At 49.6% G+C, this 16,784-nt stretch overlaps 1 protein-coding gene across 2 annotated transcripts; it reads right to left on the bottom strand.

Annotated features, from left to right (window-relative positions):
- Positions 1 to 468: 468 nt before the first annotated feature.
- On the bottom strand, positions 469 to 16,438 carry CLDN18 (claudin 18). 2 transcript variants are annotated; one of them, XM_063408771.1, is made up of 5 exons: positions 16,219 to 16,438; positions 3,475 to 3,639; positions 1,884 to 1,989; positions 1,432 to 1,542; positions 469 to 646 (listed from the first exon to the last, which is right to left on the bottom strand). In XM_063408771.1, exons 1-5 carry the CDS (start codon positions 16,436 to 16,438, stop codon positions 469 to 471), a joined length of 780 nt encoding a protein of 259 aa, XP_063264841.1. The 2 variants fall into 2 exon arrangements, with proteins under 2 accessions (XP_063264841.1, XP_063264840.1); XM_063408770.1 differs by lacking the exon at positions 16,219 to 16,438 and adding an exon at positions 7,841 to 8,060.
- Positions 16,439 to 16,784: the final 346 nt, after the last annotated feature.

Genomic DNA, 16,784 nt, shown 5'->3' with positions numbered 1-16,784 from the left:
AGCAGATCAGCTTTGGAGTACAAGCAGCAAAGCAAAGGTGGGACTGGGTAGAGAAGTCATCAGGGGGGAAAATGCCCTGACCACAGGCTCTGTTTGCTTTGGGCACAGCCAAGGGGACACAACTGAATTTACTTCAAACACAAAGAGATTATCAAAGGGGAATTTTCACTATGTGAGCAATTAAGAAAGGGGGCACAAGGCACTGCTCCTGGATGTCAGTTTATACAGAAAATAGGAGCAAAATGTTCTACTCTGAGAGCACCACAGCTCTTTGGTCACAGACCTCCTGGTGCTGTTAATACCAACGGGCAAACGAGTAAAACTGACGTTCACAACAGAGATGCAACCTCAGAGTAGAGAAAACCTGCCAGAAAACACAATCCTATTTACAGGCTGCTTGGTTTGCTGTGCTTTTTGCTTGTGAAGTTAAAAAATATCTGATAGCACAACCCAGGGCCAGGAGATCTGCTAGACGTAGTCGTATTTCGACGGGTACGAGCGTCTCCCATCCTCACTTCGAGGAGCTTCTTCATATCCCACACCCTTCCTGGTCTTGGGGTCAGCCTCATACCCCGGGCCAGCCTTGTAGGGCCCTGTCCTGTAGGAGATATTCCGGCCCGAGGCGTTGTAGGACACGGCTTTGTAGCTGGAAGAGACAAAAGAGGGACATCAGCCTCCGGAGGGGCTGTGACTGCTGTGCCACCACTTGGAGGCACTCAAAGAGCTCAGCCCACCATCCATGGGAACCCACAAGTCCCTTTCAGGTTCTTTCATAAGCATACACCTTCCTTCCCTTGGAAAAAATCATTTGTGGAGTGGTTTTGGAGTTTGTGGACCCTCCTGCCATAACTGGCTGTGTTGGAGTACAAATTCCTGGTGGTGTTACACCATCCCTGGAAGAGTTCCAGGCCAGGCTGGACACGGCTTGGAAAATGTCCCTGCACATGGCAGGGTTGGAATGGGGTGGGTTTCAGGTCCCTCCCAGCCCAAATTGCCCTGGAATTCTACAATTCCATGTAAGCCATGGCTCAGCTGATGCAATCTACCCCTCCTCATGATCTGCTGTGCAACCTGCAATTCATGGGCCTGAACTTACCAGTGCAGTGCTAATGCCACATTTTGAGGTCGGTTCTCTGGACCTCTCTGTTTGTGTGTGAGTCACAGGGACAGGGAGGGCAAATGCTCACTTTGGACCCACAGAGGGCAACTCACTAACCATGGACCTGAGGCAGTGGTGTCCTTGGCAGTGCTGAATTAATGGCCTCTGATCTTAAGGGTCTTTCCAACCTAAAGGACTCCGTGTTCCCATCATCACGAGGTCTATCAGGACAGGGGTGTTGCACATCCACACGTCCTGGGCCAGCTGTGGGACATCTGGACACCCCCCAGGTTTCCTGCACTACCTTCCCATGTCTTCCCAGCCCAGCTTACCGGGATTCTTCTGGGATGAGCCCTTTGCAAGCAAGGCACATCATGATGCCTCCCACGAGGGCCAGGCCCCCTGCCACCCATCCAACGAAGAGGGCTGAGCCAAAGGTGTACCTGTAACACAGGTATGGCTGGTTAGGGCTGCTGTGAATTATTGCCATCCCGAGAATATTGCCATCCTCCTTCAGACCCTACAGTTGTACCCACAGGTCCCCAGAAGTCCCCACAAGTCCAGTCTGGACCCCAATGCCCTCCCTTTCTCATTCTTGAGCTGCAAGGACAGAGACATCCCAGCCCATTTGCTTATCTCCAGCCCAGACAAGAGGCTCTGTCTCCTAAGAATAATCTTCCAAGTCTTGCAGCCGTCCCAACATACTCCCAGAGTGTGCCAATCCTCCAGCAGCAGCCCTGAGGGAGATTCCCCCCGTGTAGCACAGAGCCAGCTGAGCACCCACCTGTTCTGGACGTTCTGCATTCCCTGGAACATGTTGGTGGTGGACAGCCAGAAGTTTGTGACCAGCATGTTGGCAAACACGGACACTCCAGTGATGGCACACAGGCCTGGGATGGGATAGAAGCACAGACTGAGAGCCTCACAGTGCAAGAAGTCACCTGAGGCCTCAGGGAAGCACCTCACACCTCTGGAAAGGTGGGTGAGACACTGCTCAGAGGCCTTCAGCACAAAGGGGGACCCACAATGTGTTGTTACACTTTTCTCCCAGGTTTTCCTTGCATTTGCAATCCAACACCAGGAATACAGTGTCACACAGCACAATCCCAGGTCAGACCAGCAGCAATCTTTCTCCTGATGTGTTTTGTCACACAAATGAGTTTAACAAAGAGATCATTGTACAGAATACCTGGTAGTTAGTTTTAAACATTTATTTTACAGTGAAAAACATGGACCAAATATTCCCTGACAGATTTTTCTTTTTAAGAGAAAACACACTTTCTGTCATGTAAAAAAGGAGATGTTTTTGGTTCCCAGCCTGTTCATCACCAGATGGGGAAGACCATCCCCAGGAGGTTGGAACTTCTTCCATTCATCCAAACAAGGGATGTCTGGGATGGCCATCCCTGACCATCCTGGCAGTGCCAACCTTTGGTTTTCCTCAGCAGAGGAATCCACAGAGCACTTGAACATGAATCAGACTGGTTTGGGTTGGAATGGACCTTAAAGACCAAGGATAGACAGGAGCTGGGGTGTCCAGAAGAACTGAAGTCCAGAATTTTGGCAAAAACTCCCACATGACAGTTTGTTCTTCCTTCCACAGTGTCCAAGGCCAGGTTGAACAGGGCTTGGAGCCCTGGTACAGTGGAAGGTGTCCCTGCCCATGGCAAGGGTGGAACTGGAGATTTTTAAGGTACTTCCATCCCAGCCTATTCCATGATTCTAGACTGATAGATGTAAAACACAAAATTAAAGCTGTGTGGCAGAAGGTGGTTTCCTCTCTCCAGCTTATACTCTTTGAAATTGTGTTGAATGTCTCATGTCCCAATAAAAGTTAAGTGTTGGGATTTGAAGGATTTTAAATAGGGATGTTCTCCTTCCCTTTGTTAGGATATAGATATCATTTGTGTCTTATCTCAAAAATAAGGTAGGAAAACCTGTAAATTATGTATTAAGCATTTGTGGTTTTGAGGAAGCTGGGCATTCCTGCAGCCTTGTAGGCTGATATTTAAAACCAACAAACCCTGGAAATCTTCCTAAAATTATTATGGATAAAGCCTGAAACTGGAAAAAGTATTCTACATAAATAAAGGCTATAATAATACATGGCAACAGCATATATAAAACAAATCAAGAGATACTCTTTCTTTTCCATCTGTGGGATTTTTTTTCAGCCTTCCATGTTTTGTCCATACAAACTTCTGGTTTCCAGAGACTTTTTTGTTCCCTAATTGGAGGTAAAAACCATTTGACCCCAGGAAATCAGGCTGGAGGACCATGCCAGTAACTTCAGAAATGCACCCAGACATTCCCAGTCCTCAGTCCCAGGGAAATGCAAAGCCTCCCACGTGGAAGACACGAGAGTTCCCACTCACCAGCCACGATGAACATGATGCCAGAGGTCAGGGTCATGTTGGCCTTGGCAGTATCCTCCATGCTCCCAATCCGGATGCATTTCAGAGCAAAAATGCACACGAGGAGGCCGAGGATTCCCAGGACTATCCCTACAATCATGAGGGCCCTCACAGCCTGGAACATCGCTGCAAAACAAACAGCAAGAGCCTCGCTGAGCAGCTGAAATTGGATTTGTCAGAGTCTGGGGGATTTCAAAGATCACCTCTGTCTGAAAATAGAAATATTAAAGAAGAAAATCTTGGAAAATGGGCACTGGATCTACTCTGTATTATCTGGGGCACCTCTGGAAGTGTGGCTGTTTGACTTAACTTCCCAAAGAGTTTGATGGGTTAGGCACCAATTTTTTTAGAGATGTTCATTAGTGCCAGTTGTGAAATTCATGGAGAAGAGTTAGTGAGGGGCTGGGATAAGCACGGATTGTTCCACAACCAGAGTGTTTGAGAAAGGGCTCCTCTCTCCTCCCCAGTCAGCAATGGAAGCAGACAGCTCCACCCAGCTGCCCAGGATATTTCCACCTACTTCATCACTCAAAATGCAGTTCTGTGTGTTCCTGCTTCCCAGTAAAGCAATGGAAAAGAGGAAAATCACCTTGACAAACATGACACAGAGAGCAGGAGAGCATCAAAGCTCTGGCAAGCATCTCCCTCACCGTATCCTCCCCAGGGTTATTTGGAACATCAGTCCTGGATAAATCTGTCCATGTTCACAAATGGAACATCCAAATACCCCATCCTGAACCTGTTCAGCAGCATGCCATGAGCTGGGAATGCTGGTGGGCCATGCCCGTGGCAGCTGAGGCCTGAAGGAGGCAAAAACCTTTCAGACTCCTCTTGAGTGGAGTAGAAAACAGATGGGAACATAAAGGGAAACTTGCACCTTTAAAACTGGAGAAGTGGTGGGGGAAAGAGTACGTGAATACCGAGGTGATTCTCTAATGAGGTGGCACCTGTCCCATCTCTTTCCAGACACTTCCCCTCCCCTCTTGTGCTGGAGTCCCTGGCAGAGACAGGACGGCGGCAGAGCCCCGGAGGGGCGCTGGGAGGCATTTCAAGGGCTGTCGGGATTTGGCTGGCACACTTTGCAGCCTCTCCTTGCCCTGCCACGTGCTCCCACAGCCCTGGGTCTTGCTTTGGTGCTCCCCAAGCACGATTGCCCCTCCTCAGGTAAGAGGAAGCAGGCTCATGATAGAGTGAAACGGGTGGAAAACACATCCTACAGCCCCAGGGACTTCTCTGCCCCATCTGCCACCCCTTTGATGGGTGACCACGGCACCCAGGGCTGCAGGGGAGCACGGAGCCCTCGCACAGGTTGGGAGAAGGGTTTGCAAACCCTTCCCAGGAGGGTGCTGGGTGCCTGGGTGGCTCTCATGGCCCGTGGGGAGTCAGGAAGAGCAGCAGAACCGCGCTGGCACCGCGGCGCACACGGAAGCGGGCGGGCTGCCACTCCACAGGCCGGGAATACACCACCTTCTCCCACCCAGCAGTCCCACTGCCTCAGCTCTTATGACTCAATTTGCCCTTATCAGCTGATAACGAGTGCTAACGTGCCGGGGGTTTTCAATCTGCCATTCATCAGCCCCCAGGTAGGAGCTCATTAGTTATGATCCGTCAGGGAATGGCGGATACGCCTTATCAGCCCTCAGAGGTTGTTCCGCAGCACCTGGTGGGAAGCAGAAAGAGCAGGAAATTTCAATCTTCCTTTGTCTTTGCAACCACCAAAGTTCCTTTGCAAATGCCTTTGTTTCAGGGCGGGCGGGAGAGGCTGAAAATCCAAGAGTATGGATCATGATGGAAGCTCCTTGTCCCCAAAACTTCATTCCTGGGTGTTTCCTGCAGGTTCCTGGGTGTCATCAGTGGGGTGCTTTCAACCTGTCAAGCTGTGACCCCAAACAAAGATCCCACAGAGAGTTTGTTCATTCTCAAAATGAATACCTAAAAAAAATACCTCAAAAGAGGTATTCCAGTGCCTTGGGTGTCCATGGAAGGACAAAACAGGCAGGGCCAGGCCAAGCAGCCAAGGATGCTCCACTTTTGCATTAGAATTTTGATTTGTTTGGTTTTTTTTTTTAATTTTTAATCATTGCATTTTGATTTGGAACATCAGTCCTGGATCAATCTCTCCACATTCACAAATAAAACATCCAAATACCCCCATCCTGAATCTGTTCAGCAGCATGTCATGAGCTGGGAATGCTGGTGGGCCATGCCCATGGGAGCTGAGGCCTGAAGGAGGCAAATATCAGAGCAGATCAGCATTGGAGAACAACTAGCAGGAATGGAGCACTGGAGAAATGGAGCACTGCTGTGAATCTCCATTGAATGGAGCTCTTGGAAAGGGGATGAAGGGGAGCACAGCAGAACACGACAGAAGAAATGCCAGATAACCACCAGCAGCCATTCCAGCCCCCATGAGACTGAGTTATGCATCACCTCCACCAAGGGATGGAAAGGACAGGGAAGTTCTCCACGCCTGCTGTGGCACGAAGACCTCTCCACTTGGCTCACAGGACTTGAAGTGGGAGCTGCTTGGAAAGGCTTGGAAAGTTTCAAGGGAGTTTTGGCGTCCATTGAAAGTTCTCTGAAAAGAGCTGCTTTTCCAAAGGTGAATGACCTCTGCTTGGAGGGAGGAGTGGAAGGGCTTAGACAAACAAAGAGGGAGACGAAGGAAAAGTGGTATCAGGAGCAGTGGGAAGCAAACAGCCCTGGGGTTACAAACCTGGCTTGGGCACACACCTTTTGCATGAGGGAGGAAAACTCAGCTTCCGTACAAGGGCTGGTGTTCCATGACAAGGGAATAGCAAAAGTATCAAGAGAAATAGCTTCTCCACCAAAATAAATGCCAGTGATGTGAAACCACAGCCTGCATCCCTGTGCTCCAGAGGTAAGGGTGGCTGGATAGTCCAATTCCTACCCTGTGTGAGTGGTAAGAGATGAGTGAGGTAAAACAACTTCAAGTCATTTAAATGACCATCACCTGCATTTCCATCGCTAATACATAATAAAAAAGTGGAATCTGGTTTTATGGCCAGTAATGATTGATGGGATATAGAAAGTTTAGGGAAATTAAGTAAATTCCGGCATGTGTTTAAGTTAAGCAAATTCCAGTAGAGACTTTTTTTTCTATATATTTGAAGGAATTAATCAAATTAAATGGATTCATAAAGATAACTCTGACATGATATCTCCAACAACAGAAATTGCCTGTGAGTGCTTTGCATGTTCCTTTATTGCCATATGACTTTAAAGTAACTGAAAAAGTAAAATCTTGATTGGGATAAATTGACATCAAAATGATGGTTCCCATTTCATTGTGGCTCATTTAAAACACAATCACCTGCCCACAGCATTTTGAAGATATATAGTGGTCAAAATTTTGTAGAGATAATTGGATAAATCTAATTTTTAGTCTTTAAAATAAATATTCCTATGGGAGAGGTGACTCTAAATATCAGATTTACTCTTCCAAATTGGGAAAGAATTCACCTGGCAATACTGAAGCTGGGTACTCAGAGACACATTTATTCCATGGCACCCCTTGGAGAGTCACAAATTCTCAGCAAAGCTTGAGGGCATCCCTGAGGATGGCATCCCTGAGGATACAGGGCTGGAACCCACATAATTCTTGGATCAATGGTTGAAAAAGGCCTGTGCACAGCACTGCTTGCTTGGACCTTTTTGTGATCATGCACCAGGAGTGAGAAACGCTCCCAGGGCCAAATTTACTGCTGGGCTGGGAGCGCTGGAATACCCTCACATGCAGTGGGGTGGGAAAAACAGCTCCTTTGGGAACATTAGCAAGCCAACAGGACAGCAATACACCTCTGCACTCTGCTTCTGTAGGCACTAACACTGCCCAGGTGATGGGCAGTGACTGAGCACACCCTTCCTCTTCATGCTCTTCCTACCTGCACCTCTCACAGGCAGATCAGTTCTTTGGAAAAACAGTACATTTCAATGATTTCCATTACCCTATCACACTACATGATTTCATACAGCCCTTTTCCTTGTGTTTCCAATCCCTGGGGGGTTAAACACCCTCGCTCTCCTCACCTCAGTGGAGCTGTGCTGATTGATGCCAGCAGTGGTGCTGAACCCGTGACGCTCACCCAGAGATCCCACACACACATGCTCCAGGTTGTAACCCTCACCAATAACCCCACCACAAAAACTATCTTGACAACAAATACATTCCTATTTTTACACTCACAATACTGGACCTGTTACTCCTTGCAAAGTGGTTTAAGACACCTGCTCCTCCTTCCAGATGAAAACCGTGCAGAGCTCCAGGAGAACCCCTGGCTGGCACCTGGAGTGTTTTTGCCCCTACCTGGCAGCCCCAGGATGGTGAAGTACGGCCGGCACTCGGTGAAGCCGGAGCTCTGCCGCACGCAGCTCCTCCACAGCCCCTGGTACTGGAACACGGCCGTGACGGGGTTGTCATACAGGTCCTGCGTGCTCCACGTGTCCATGGCCGTGGCCATGATGGTCCCCCCGACGCCCAGCAAGGACACGAGGAACCCCATCACCTGGCAGATGGTGGTGGACATGGTGTGTCCGCAGGGAGAGGAGGCAGCACGGCCCCGAGGGAGCCACGGTCCTAATGGGGCACCCGGCTCCTCCTGCCTCAGCCAGCAGCACTGCAGCTGCTCTTATCAGATGCTTTCCATTGAGTGCTGTTTGCTCAAAGTGTTTTTGCAAGATAGTCCAGTTTCACTCTCGCTGCCGGGGAGGTTTGTGCCGGCAGGGCTGCAGATAGGAGCTTTTGTCCTTTAGAAGTGCTTGTCCTTCCACATTTAAGCAACCACGCTCTGCCCAGAGTTAGGCAACCCACTTGGGGCTTGGCCAGCCCCCTGAAACCCTTTGGTGTCCATTGGGCCTCTCCTGCCTGCCTGTCACAGGGCGAGGACCATGTCCCCAGGGGAATTCAGCACCTGGCCCGGGCCACCACCTCCCCATCCCTCTGCTGATGCCACCAGACAATCTGTCCCCCATGGAGGTGTCCTCACAAGAGGCACAATGGGAGACAGGGCTCTGTCAGAGGATGTGGGGCCACCAGCCCAGCCCAGGGGTGTGGCTGCTCCTTGCAGTGCCCTCAGGCATCACTGAGCTTCCATGGATGCTGACCATGGCACAACCCAGGGCACCAAGCCAAGAGCCCCAGACTGGTCCAGCAAAGCTCCTCCAACCCTGCTCTCCACCCACCACATCCTCAGTGCCATCACACTGAAACCCACGTGGGAGGGAGGAGAGTGCAGGGAAAGACCCCTGGGAAATGGCCTTTCTGGGGGGTGCTTGTCCATATTGACTGGAGGGGTGGTCCTGGGAAAGGGATGGGGGATTGAAAAGTGAGGAATTCATTATCACAGTGGAGAGGTGCTGGGCTCATGGGAGCAATACAGATCCCCTGTGCCACTCTGCCAATGGAGTCTGTGAGGTACAAGGACCTTCCAGGCTTTACACTCATCCATTCTCATCCATTCTCATCCATTCTCATCCAGCATCCCCCTCCAACCGATTTACGTCAGTCCTAACCTAGAAACACATTCCTGCTTTACACTCTCCATACCACAGGCACCATCCACACCAGCACCTGGATCTGAAGCCATGTAAAAGCCACCAGGAAGAGAGGAGAGGCTGAATTGTGTCCATGGAGGAGCTACAATGGGGTTATTACAACCTGGATATTGCTCCTGCCTCCTGGAGAACAACCCTCAGCTTGTGGGGCTCTGCTGGGGCAGCCACAGCACAATTCCATGTCTCATGGCAATCACAGTCCTCTCAGGTCAGGCACAAGATGTCTTTGCTTCCATCAGTTCTATTCAAATGTCATCATTTTCACTCACTTTGGCGAGTTTATATCACAGGAAGGGTCAGTTCTGACCTACCTAAAGTTGCCAGCAAAAATACTAAAGTGAACAAATACCATAGGAGGAAACCCTCAAGAACCAGAGGTGGTAAAGAGCTGCTCATCTTCTGTAAAGGATGGGGAATGCTGACTAAAATTGCTCACTTTGGACAATGATTTGTGATAGATCAGGGCTGGAGAAGACAGAAGCTGAGACAACAGCTAGGGATGAGAAGGACCTGGAAGACAGAAGGACAAAAAGTGCTGAAATGTGGTCAGTTCTCATCCCATCCCTTGTGGTCCCACAGCCAGGACTGTGTCCCAGTCCAGAAAATCCTCTTCCATCCAAGCCCTGGTGCTCCTCAGCAGTTCTCCAGGATGACTCCTGTCCTTCCCATGCCCCAGGACTCCCTTTCTTGTTTCTGGCCATCCAGTGGTGAGAGCCCACATCCCTTTTTCTGGGCTGAACCTCATCAGAACACATCAGAGGGAGTGATATTCCTTTGAGACATAACCTCTATTCCCAAGTGTGTGCAACAGTGCACAGAGAAACAAACCCATAGACTGGCCATAGCTAAAAGTAACCCCTGGGGAGGAAAAGGGAAGGAAAGGGGGAGAATTAAAGGGGTGAACACTTTTTTTTCCAGCTTTTGGTTTTTTATCCCAAACACCTCTGCCACCTTATAAATGGTTGGGTTTTTTTCTGCTCAGTTGGACATCTGGGTGCTGCAGGAATACCAGTGGTGGTGGCCCTTCCATCCCTATACCCACATTTGATTTGATGGGAGGGGACACACCACTCCTCCCTCCAGCCTGGCTGCTGGCTCTGGCCACATGCAGCAGGAACTGCTCTTCAAACCACCCTTCTCCTTCTCCTTCTCCTTCTCCTTCTCCTTCTCCTTCTCCTTCTCCTTCTCCTTCTCCTTCTCCTTCTCCTTCTCCTTCTCCTTCTCCTTCTCCTTCTCCTTCTCCTTCTCCTTCTCCTTCTCCTTCTCCTTCTCCTTCTCCTTCTCCTTCTCCTTCTCCTTCTCCTTCTCCTTCTCCTTCTCCTTCTCCTTCTCCTTCTCCTTCTCCTTCTCCTTCTCCTTCTCCTTCTCCTTCTCCTTCTCCTTCTCCTTCTCCTTCTCCTTCTCCTTCTCCTTCTCCTCCCATCCAGTATTTCACACTCCAAGCTCTGGTGATCCCCCCCCGTCTGTCACCTCAGTAACCTTTCCCTGGAAATGCAATTTTCTCCTGTGGATGGAGATGCTGTTTCTCATCATGGCTCTTGCTCAGTAACATCAAACACCCAGAACAATGGTGGAGCAGTCAAAAAGCACCATGATAACCTCCAGGGGTGCAGGAAAGTCCAGGAGAACCAGTCTGGCTTTGATTTGCAGGGCCAGAAGGAACCATGTCTCTAAAGAAGAGAAACCAACACAGGGCTGGACGTTCTCCTCTGAAGCCTCGTGTGAGTCCCCAGAAATGGACCCAAGGAAGGAATTTTACATGCTGCAGTCCTCAGTGAAGAGTTAAACACCCAGCCATGCTCAGCACTCCACGCGTTGTCATCTTTGGGGGTTTGGGGGGGCTTCTGTTTGCTCATCCCTAAAAGTACTGGCTGAGGTGTCCTCCATCCCATCACCATTTCTCCTGCTCTGACCAGAACCATACTTGGAGAGAGTGGGCAATAAAAGCTCCCACACCTTCCTCAGAGGATGCTTGAAGCAGAGTTCTGGAGACAAAATCCAAACTTGTTTCCTTCCCAACCCTTCCCCGGGACATTTCCTTTGCTTTTCTCAAATATTCGGATTTTAAGCTTGTTTTTAATGATTGTTTCTGAGTTGCCCATGAGAGGGAAAATTACATTCATCCCATTTTCCCAGATAACAGAAGATGTCCTGGGAGTTTAATGTGAGTTCTTGGCTCAGAGCACAACCTAAGAAGGGGTTGGGTGAGAAGAAAGCTGTGGAGCAAGTCTGAGCATCTCCACCATGACCTGATGCTCATCTCCAGCCACCCATCATGGAGATGACCACAGCCAGGACTGGCTGAAGGATGGGAATCTCTCTCCAAGCAATCTGTGGATTGTCTCCAGCAGCTGAATGCTTGGCCAGAGGGTTTCTCAGTCCACATGGAGATGCTGAACTGTGTCTGTGGAATGGGAACAGGGAGGCTGCAGCTCAGCAAGGAGCAGAGAACGGGGCTCCCACTGAGCATTGGGACAGCCCCGGTGGTTTACCCAAATGAGGAGAAGAAAGGGGCTTTGTGGCCACTCCCCTGTGCCCCTTTATTCCAGCTCACAGTTGCTTTATCTCTCCAGGCGTTGACTCTGCGTTATCTCAGAGTCGGTCCCAGGCCCAGCAGCTCCTGAATGTTATCACTGCCTCTCCCACAGAAATCACCTCCAGCTCATGTTTGCTCTCAAATTTGCAAACACAGCTCACACCCTGCCAGTGGCTCACACCAGCCCAGCCTGATCAGGCCCAGACTAAGCAAACCCACCCTTCTCCTCCTGCCCCTCTGCTGGCGGGACCACCTCAGGGTCCATGAGTGTGTGGTCCATGATAAGAAGGGCTGAATGGAATTCCTTTCTGGAATTCAGTGAGGGAAGGGGTTGTGGAATGACCCCATCCCAGCTCAGATGCACTGGGGGTGGTCCAGAGGGTGCTCTGAGGTCCCTCAGCAGAGCTGGGGTGCATGAGGCTGAACCTGCCTACACATCCATGAGCTGTAGCCCAGCCCCAAATCTCCACAGCCTTGCTCCTTCCTCTTCTGGCCCTCATCCCAGATACTTTAGGAATATTTTTTTTCCTTGTTTCTCATCCTTTCCTATGTAAAGGCACAAAATAGTAAGTGTGACACATGCATCCACGTCCCTGCCACCTCCTCCCACCCTGAGTGTCACTGGGGTTCCTGAGACCTCTCTAAAGGTCTCCCTTGGGCCTTTTCCCCATCCCCACACCTCCCTCAGCTCCAGCTGTGACTGCAAACCCATCAGAGCCTCACACATGTCCTGGTGGGATATATCAAGTCTCCAGCCTACCTGGGCCACCTAAATCCTTCTGCACTCAAAATTTGACCTCAAAAGACTTTCAGCAGGTTACACCAGTTGCCTGCAGATGTTTCTGAATTCGGAGCTGACCTGGCTGGGTGAAAGGATTTCAAGCAGCAAACAGGCCTTGAAAGAGACTTTGCCATGGCCATCACTGGTGGATCATGACATGGCAATTAGCACTTCCCATCCTTACCAGCTTGGGCATGGAACAGGGAGCAGAGACACTGTCGCCTTGGCCAGTGGCTGCCCTGTCTCCAAAATCAGGTTTTTGCTATGGTTATGCCACAAAATGGCTGTGGGTTGTACAAAATGAAAGAAAACTTTGCCAGAGCATGGATATAAAAGGGAAAAATCCAACGTTGATGCTTCCTAGAAATGAAATTTCCTCGGGAAACCGCTTTGCACTGCTGCTACTCTGCACCAGCCAAACTGAAATTTATGGAAAACCTGGGCAGCCATGGTTGCATTTCCATGGGCTCCTTTCCCTCTGAGCACTCAGAGAACATGGGCATTTTTATCAGCTAGAGAAGTTGAACAAGTTGCTCTCAGAGTGCCAAAGTTTACCATCGGAAAAGCAAGAATATTCTCCTGTTTCGAGCCAACAACCCTTTGGTCCATAGCAGAGAGATATCCCAGCCTTTCTGAAAGGGTAAAAAGAGCTTTGGACCGGAGGGAGAAATGTCCTTGGAAAAATTGCTGGAGAAGGCTCCCTGAACAAGTGTGGAAAAAAGACACAGAAACCAGGGGAATCACTGCCCATGCAATTATAGTTTAGCAAAGTTGGGAGAAACTGCAAAATTCTGCTTAGAGAAAAAATCACCTCATGATCTCCACACAAGGTGAAACCACCAGCCTTGCCCAGCTCAGCTTTTGCTGTTTATCCCTTATTTGTGTGCTCAGTTTCCAACTGTGTCCTCCAGACCATCTCATGCCAAAGCAAGGAGCAAAAAATAACAGGAGAAAGCAAAATCAGAACAAATAGGTCCAGTCCTCCAGTGCCACATTTCACCGGAGAGAGACTGTTTATAGCTGAGCAGCCAGAGCCACAAACTGCCTGGGCAATTTCTCATTTCTATTATCTTGATTTTTTCCTCAATCTATTTGAAATTAAAATTCCCAACTAAACTGAAGATAGATGATGGGCAAGACAAGTTTAATTTTTGCTGTGGGAGCGAGGGATTGAGGTGAAAAAAACCTTGGGACCCAAAACTTCCTCGATGTGCTCGGGTCACCTCGCTGCTTTGCCAGAGTCCTATTATTTTTATTCACTCTGGCACTATTGTTCCCAATATAAATTGCCATTGTCAGGATAATAAATAGGGGTTGATAATGGAAATGCTGACAAACCATTAACTCTCGGGTAGTTTGTGAGGGGGGTTTCATAGAGATCAAGGTGCTGCAGACTTAAAATAAACACGGGGATGATGCACTTAAATAGTACCTGAACAAATTAATAATGGGATTTTTAGCATCATATTCCTCCCGTCTGATTGGGGTACCACCTTTGCTGGTAGTGGGTGGGAAGAAATGCCCACAGGAGCAGCTGGATTCGGGAGACAGAGCCAATGCATAAAGCACAGCAGTGGGAGGTGAGGCTTTGCTCCAGCTTCTCCAGAGACTGGAAATGTCAGACAATCCATAACAGGACGAAAAAGGGGAGCAGGGAGGGGGTGACTACAGAAGAACAAGCCCCGTTCATTAAAAAGAAAGGGAAAAATTCCACCTCACTTTGTAGGGCAGTACTGATAGCACTGGTCACGAGAAGGATCATTTGGGACAAAGCACATAAATATTCATAAATATTCACACTGAGCCCACACCATCCCCTCGACACCACTGAGGGTGAGGACGGCAGCTTTGGGAAGCTCAGGCATCCACCACCTTTATTTTTTATGGTTGTCCTTTATTCCTTGGGCTGTTTTATATCTCTTTTTGTGGGCAACTGCAGTAAACCTGGCAAACACAAGTGGGAATTCCACTCTAAGATGAAGGCTTCATTAGAAACCTCAATATTTAGGATAGGATGCTCATTTCTGTCCGTGGCTGGGAGGGATCCACGGAGCTTATGGGATGGAGCTGAGGAATCATGGAAACACAGAATCCCAGGATGGTTTGGGTTGGAAGGGACTTCAGGGACAATCTTGTTCCATCCCCTGCTGTGGACAGGGTCGTGGACACACTGATCTCCAGCAGCCCTCTAAATGCAGGAAAATCCTGCTAATGCAGGAAATCCTTCCCTCAATGTTCCCACTTTAGAATATTAATACCAACCCAACAGACACCAGTTGGAGGTTTTGGAATTGCAAAAAAACCATCTCTAGTTTTCTGCTTTTTGCTGTAGGGCTGAGGTCAGCAACGAAGGTGTTTTGAAAGAACAACCCCCCCAAATTTCTAGTATTCTGATTTGTTCAAAGATTAAAGTAGTTCCCAAAGCTGAACACATGAAAAGTTTAATTGCTTCTTTCATAGAGTTACATTTTTTGTCATTTTAAGCTTTTTGAGCAGAAGAACTGAGGAAGAACTGCAAGAACTGGAAGAACTGTGGAAGTCTTGTAGGTGAGTCTGTTTGAGGAGGGTTTGATTTTTACACCTCAATTTACTCCTTACATGGTAATTTCAAGCTCTTTCTAAAATCATTCAGGTTGGACAAGACCTCTAAGATCAAGTCCAAGCATTAATTGAGTTTTACCAACCTGTCCTGCCCTTTGCTTCCAGAGTTTTCCTTTGTGAAGCTTCTCAGCTTTGCTGACTGGGGGAGCAGCCCTGCACAAACTCCCTTCTTTGGATGCCATCCTTCACTGGATGCCCAGGCAGGATCAGGCTCATGTCCTTCTAGGAAAATGCATCTCTGTACCCGAGAGTCCAAGCAGGACCTTCCAAACCCCAGCTCCAACAAGAGGACGATGCTCAGGGACATTTGGCACCTGCCTGGGGAAGCTACAGCACAGCCAATGCCAGAAACCAGTTGGGAATGAAGATCCAGAGAGGAGCAACACAAAAACACAGCTCAGAGGATGAAACACCTCCCCAGCTGGTGTCAGAGACCACAGCCACCCTGGGTTATACTGGTTTGATTCCTGCCTTCTCTTGAGAGAAGCAATTTTCGTGCACAATGCCCCTTTCTGTGTGTTTTGGAAATGCCATTTTGCAGAAGTTCTGCAGTGATTTCCTGATATAATTGGCTTCTCCCCTCCATTCTGGCTGTATCAAAGCACAGAGGCCAGATGGGTATAAGAGCCTAAGTGCCTTTTTTCTCACTGTATTAAGGCAAGAAGAAACCCCAGATAATCCTGTTGTAACCTAATTGTTTGCACCCCGAGATACTCTGGGCACAACCGGGACAGGAATGATTCCCGTGGCAGAAAAAACTGGAACCAAAGGAGAATTAGGGAGAAATCCAGCCTGGTGGTGTTAGCCCAAATAGAAATACAGTGAGCTGAACTGTGACATATCCTCTTAGGAAAGGATCTTCTCCAGTGACAAGACTATTAGTGGCTGCTGGTGGGAAGCCACACACAGCCACGCAGCTGGGGCAGGAATCTGAGCTGGGGGGCACAGGGGACAAATGGAGCAGCCTGGACAACACCTCAGGATGCATAATTAGCTGTGATGAGTTTTGCTGAACCTCAGCTTGGCCACGGGAGGGGGATTGTCTTGAGGTATCTCCAAGGATATATGGTATTTGGAATTTTCCAAACAGAGCGAGCTGAAGTTTTGCTTTTTCGGCTGAAATTTGGGTTGCCCACTGAAAACCGTCCCTCTGCTGACACAGAGGTCATGTCCTGCCCCCTCCCAGCCCTGCCCTGGCGCCGTCAGGCCCTACCTGGCAGCCCCAGGATGGTGAAGTACCCGCGGCACTCGGTGAAGCCGGAGCTCTCCCGCACGCAGGTGCGCCACAGGCCCTGGTAGTTGAAGACGGCCGTCACCGGGTTGTTGTACAGGTCCTGGGTGCTCCACTGGTCCATGCAGGTGGAGGCGATGATGCCCCCGATGCCCAGGGCAGACACCACGAAGCCCATGGACTGGCAGATTGTCACCGACATGGTGCCAGCCGCGTGCGGGGCGCGCCGAGCTGGCTCTGGGGCAGGCAGCCAGGCCGGCAGCGACTTTTAGCTGGAGGTGCTGCCCACGTCACGCCAGCAGCCAGGAGAGCTCTGGGTGCACCACGCCAGCCTCCCCTCGCCTTTATCTGTTTCGGTGAGATAATTTCCTCCCTCGGTACCATTTGTTCCACCTCGCTCTCTGTTTACCTTCTCCCTCCAGGCTGAGGTGCAGCCGGCACGGCCAGGCAGGACCGGCGGGTCCCGCTGGAGAACTTCCACAGACCAAGCACAGAGGGGCTGGAATCGAATGAAACGTAAAAATTCCGGGAAGCCTAAATCCTTTCCC

The sequence above is a fragment of the Prinia subflava genome, chromosome 11, assembly GCF_021018805.1.
Source record: "Prinia subflava isolate CZ2003 ecotype Zambia chromosome 11, Cam_Psub_1.2, whole genome shotgun sequence".
Classification (NCBI taxonomy): Eukaryota; Metazoa; Chordata; class Aves; order Passeriformes; family Cisticolidae; genus Prinia; species Prinia subflava.
Note: the sequence above shows the minus strand (reverse complement) of the source record. Positions and strands in the feature narration are given on the sequence as shown.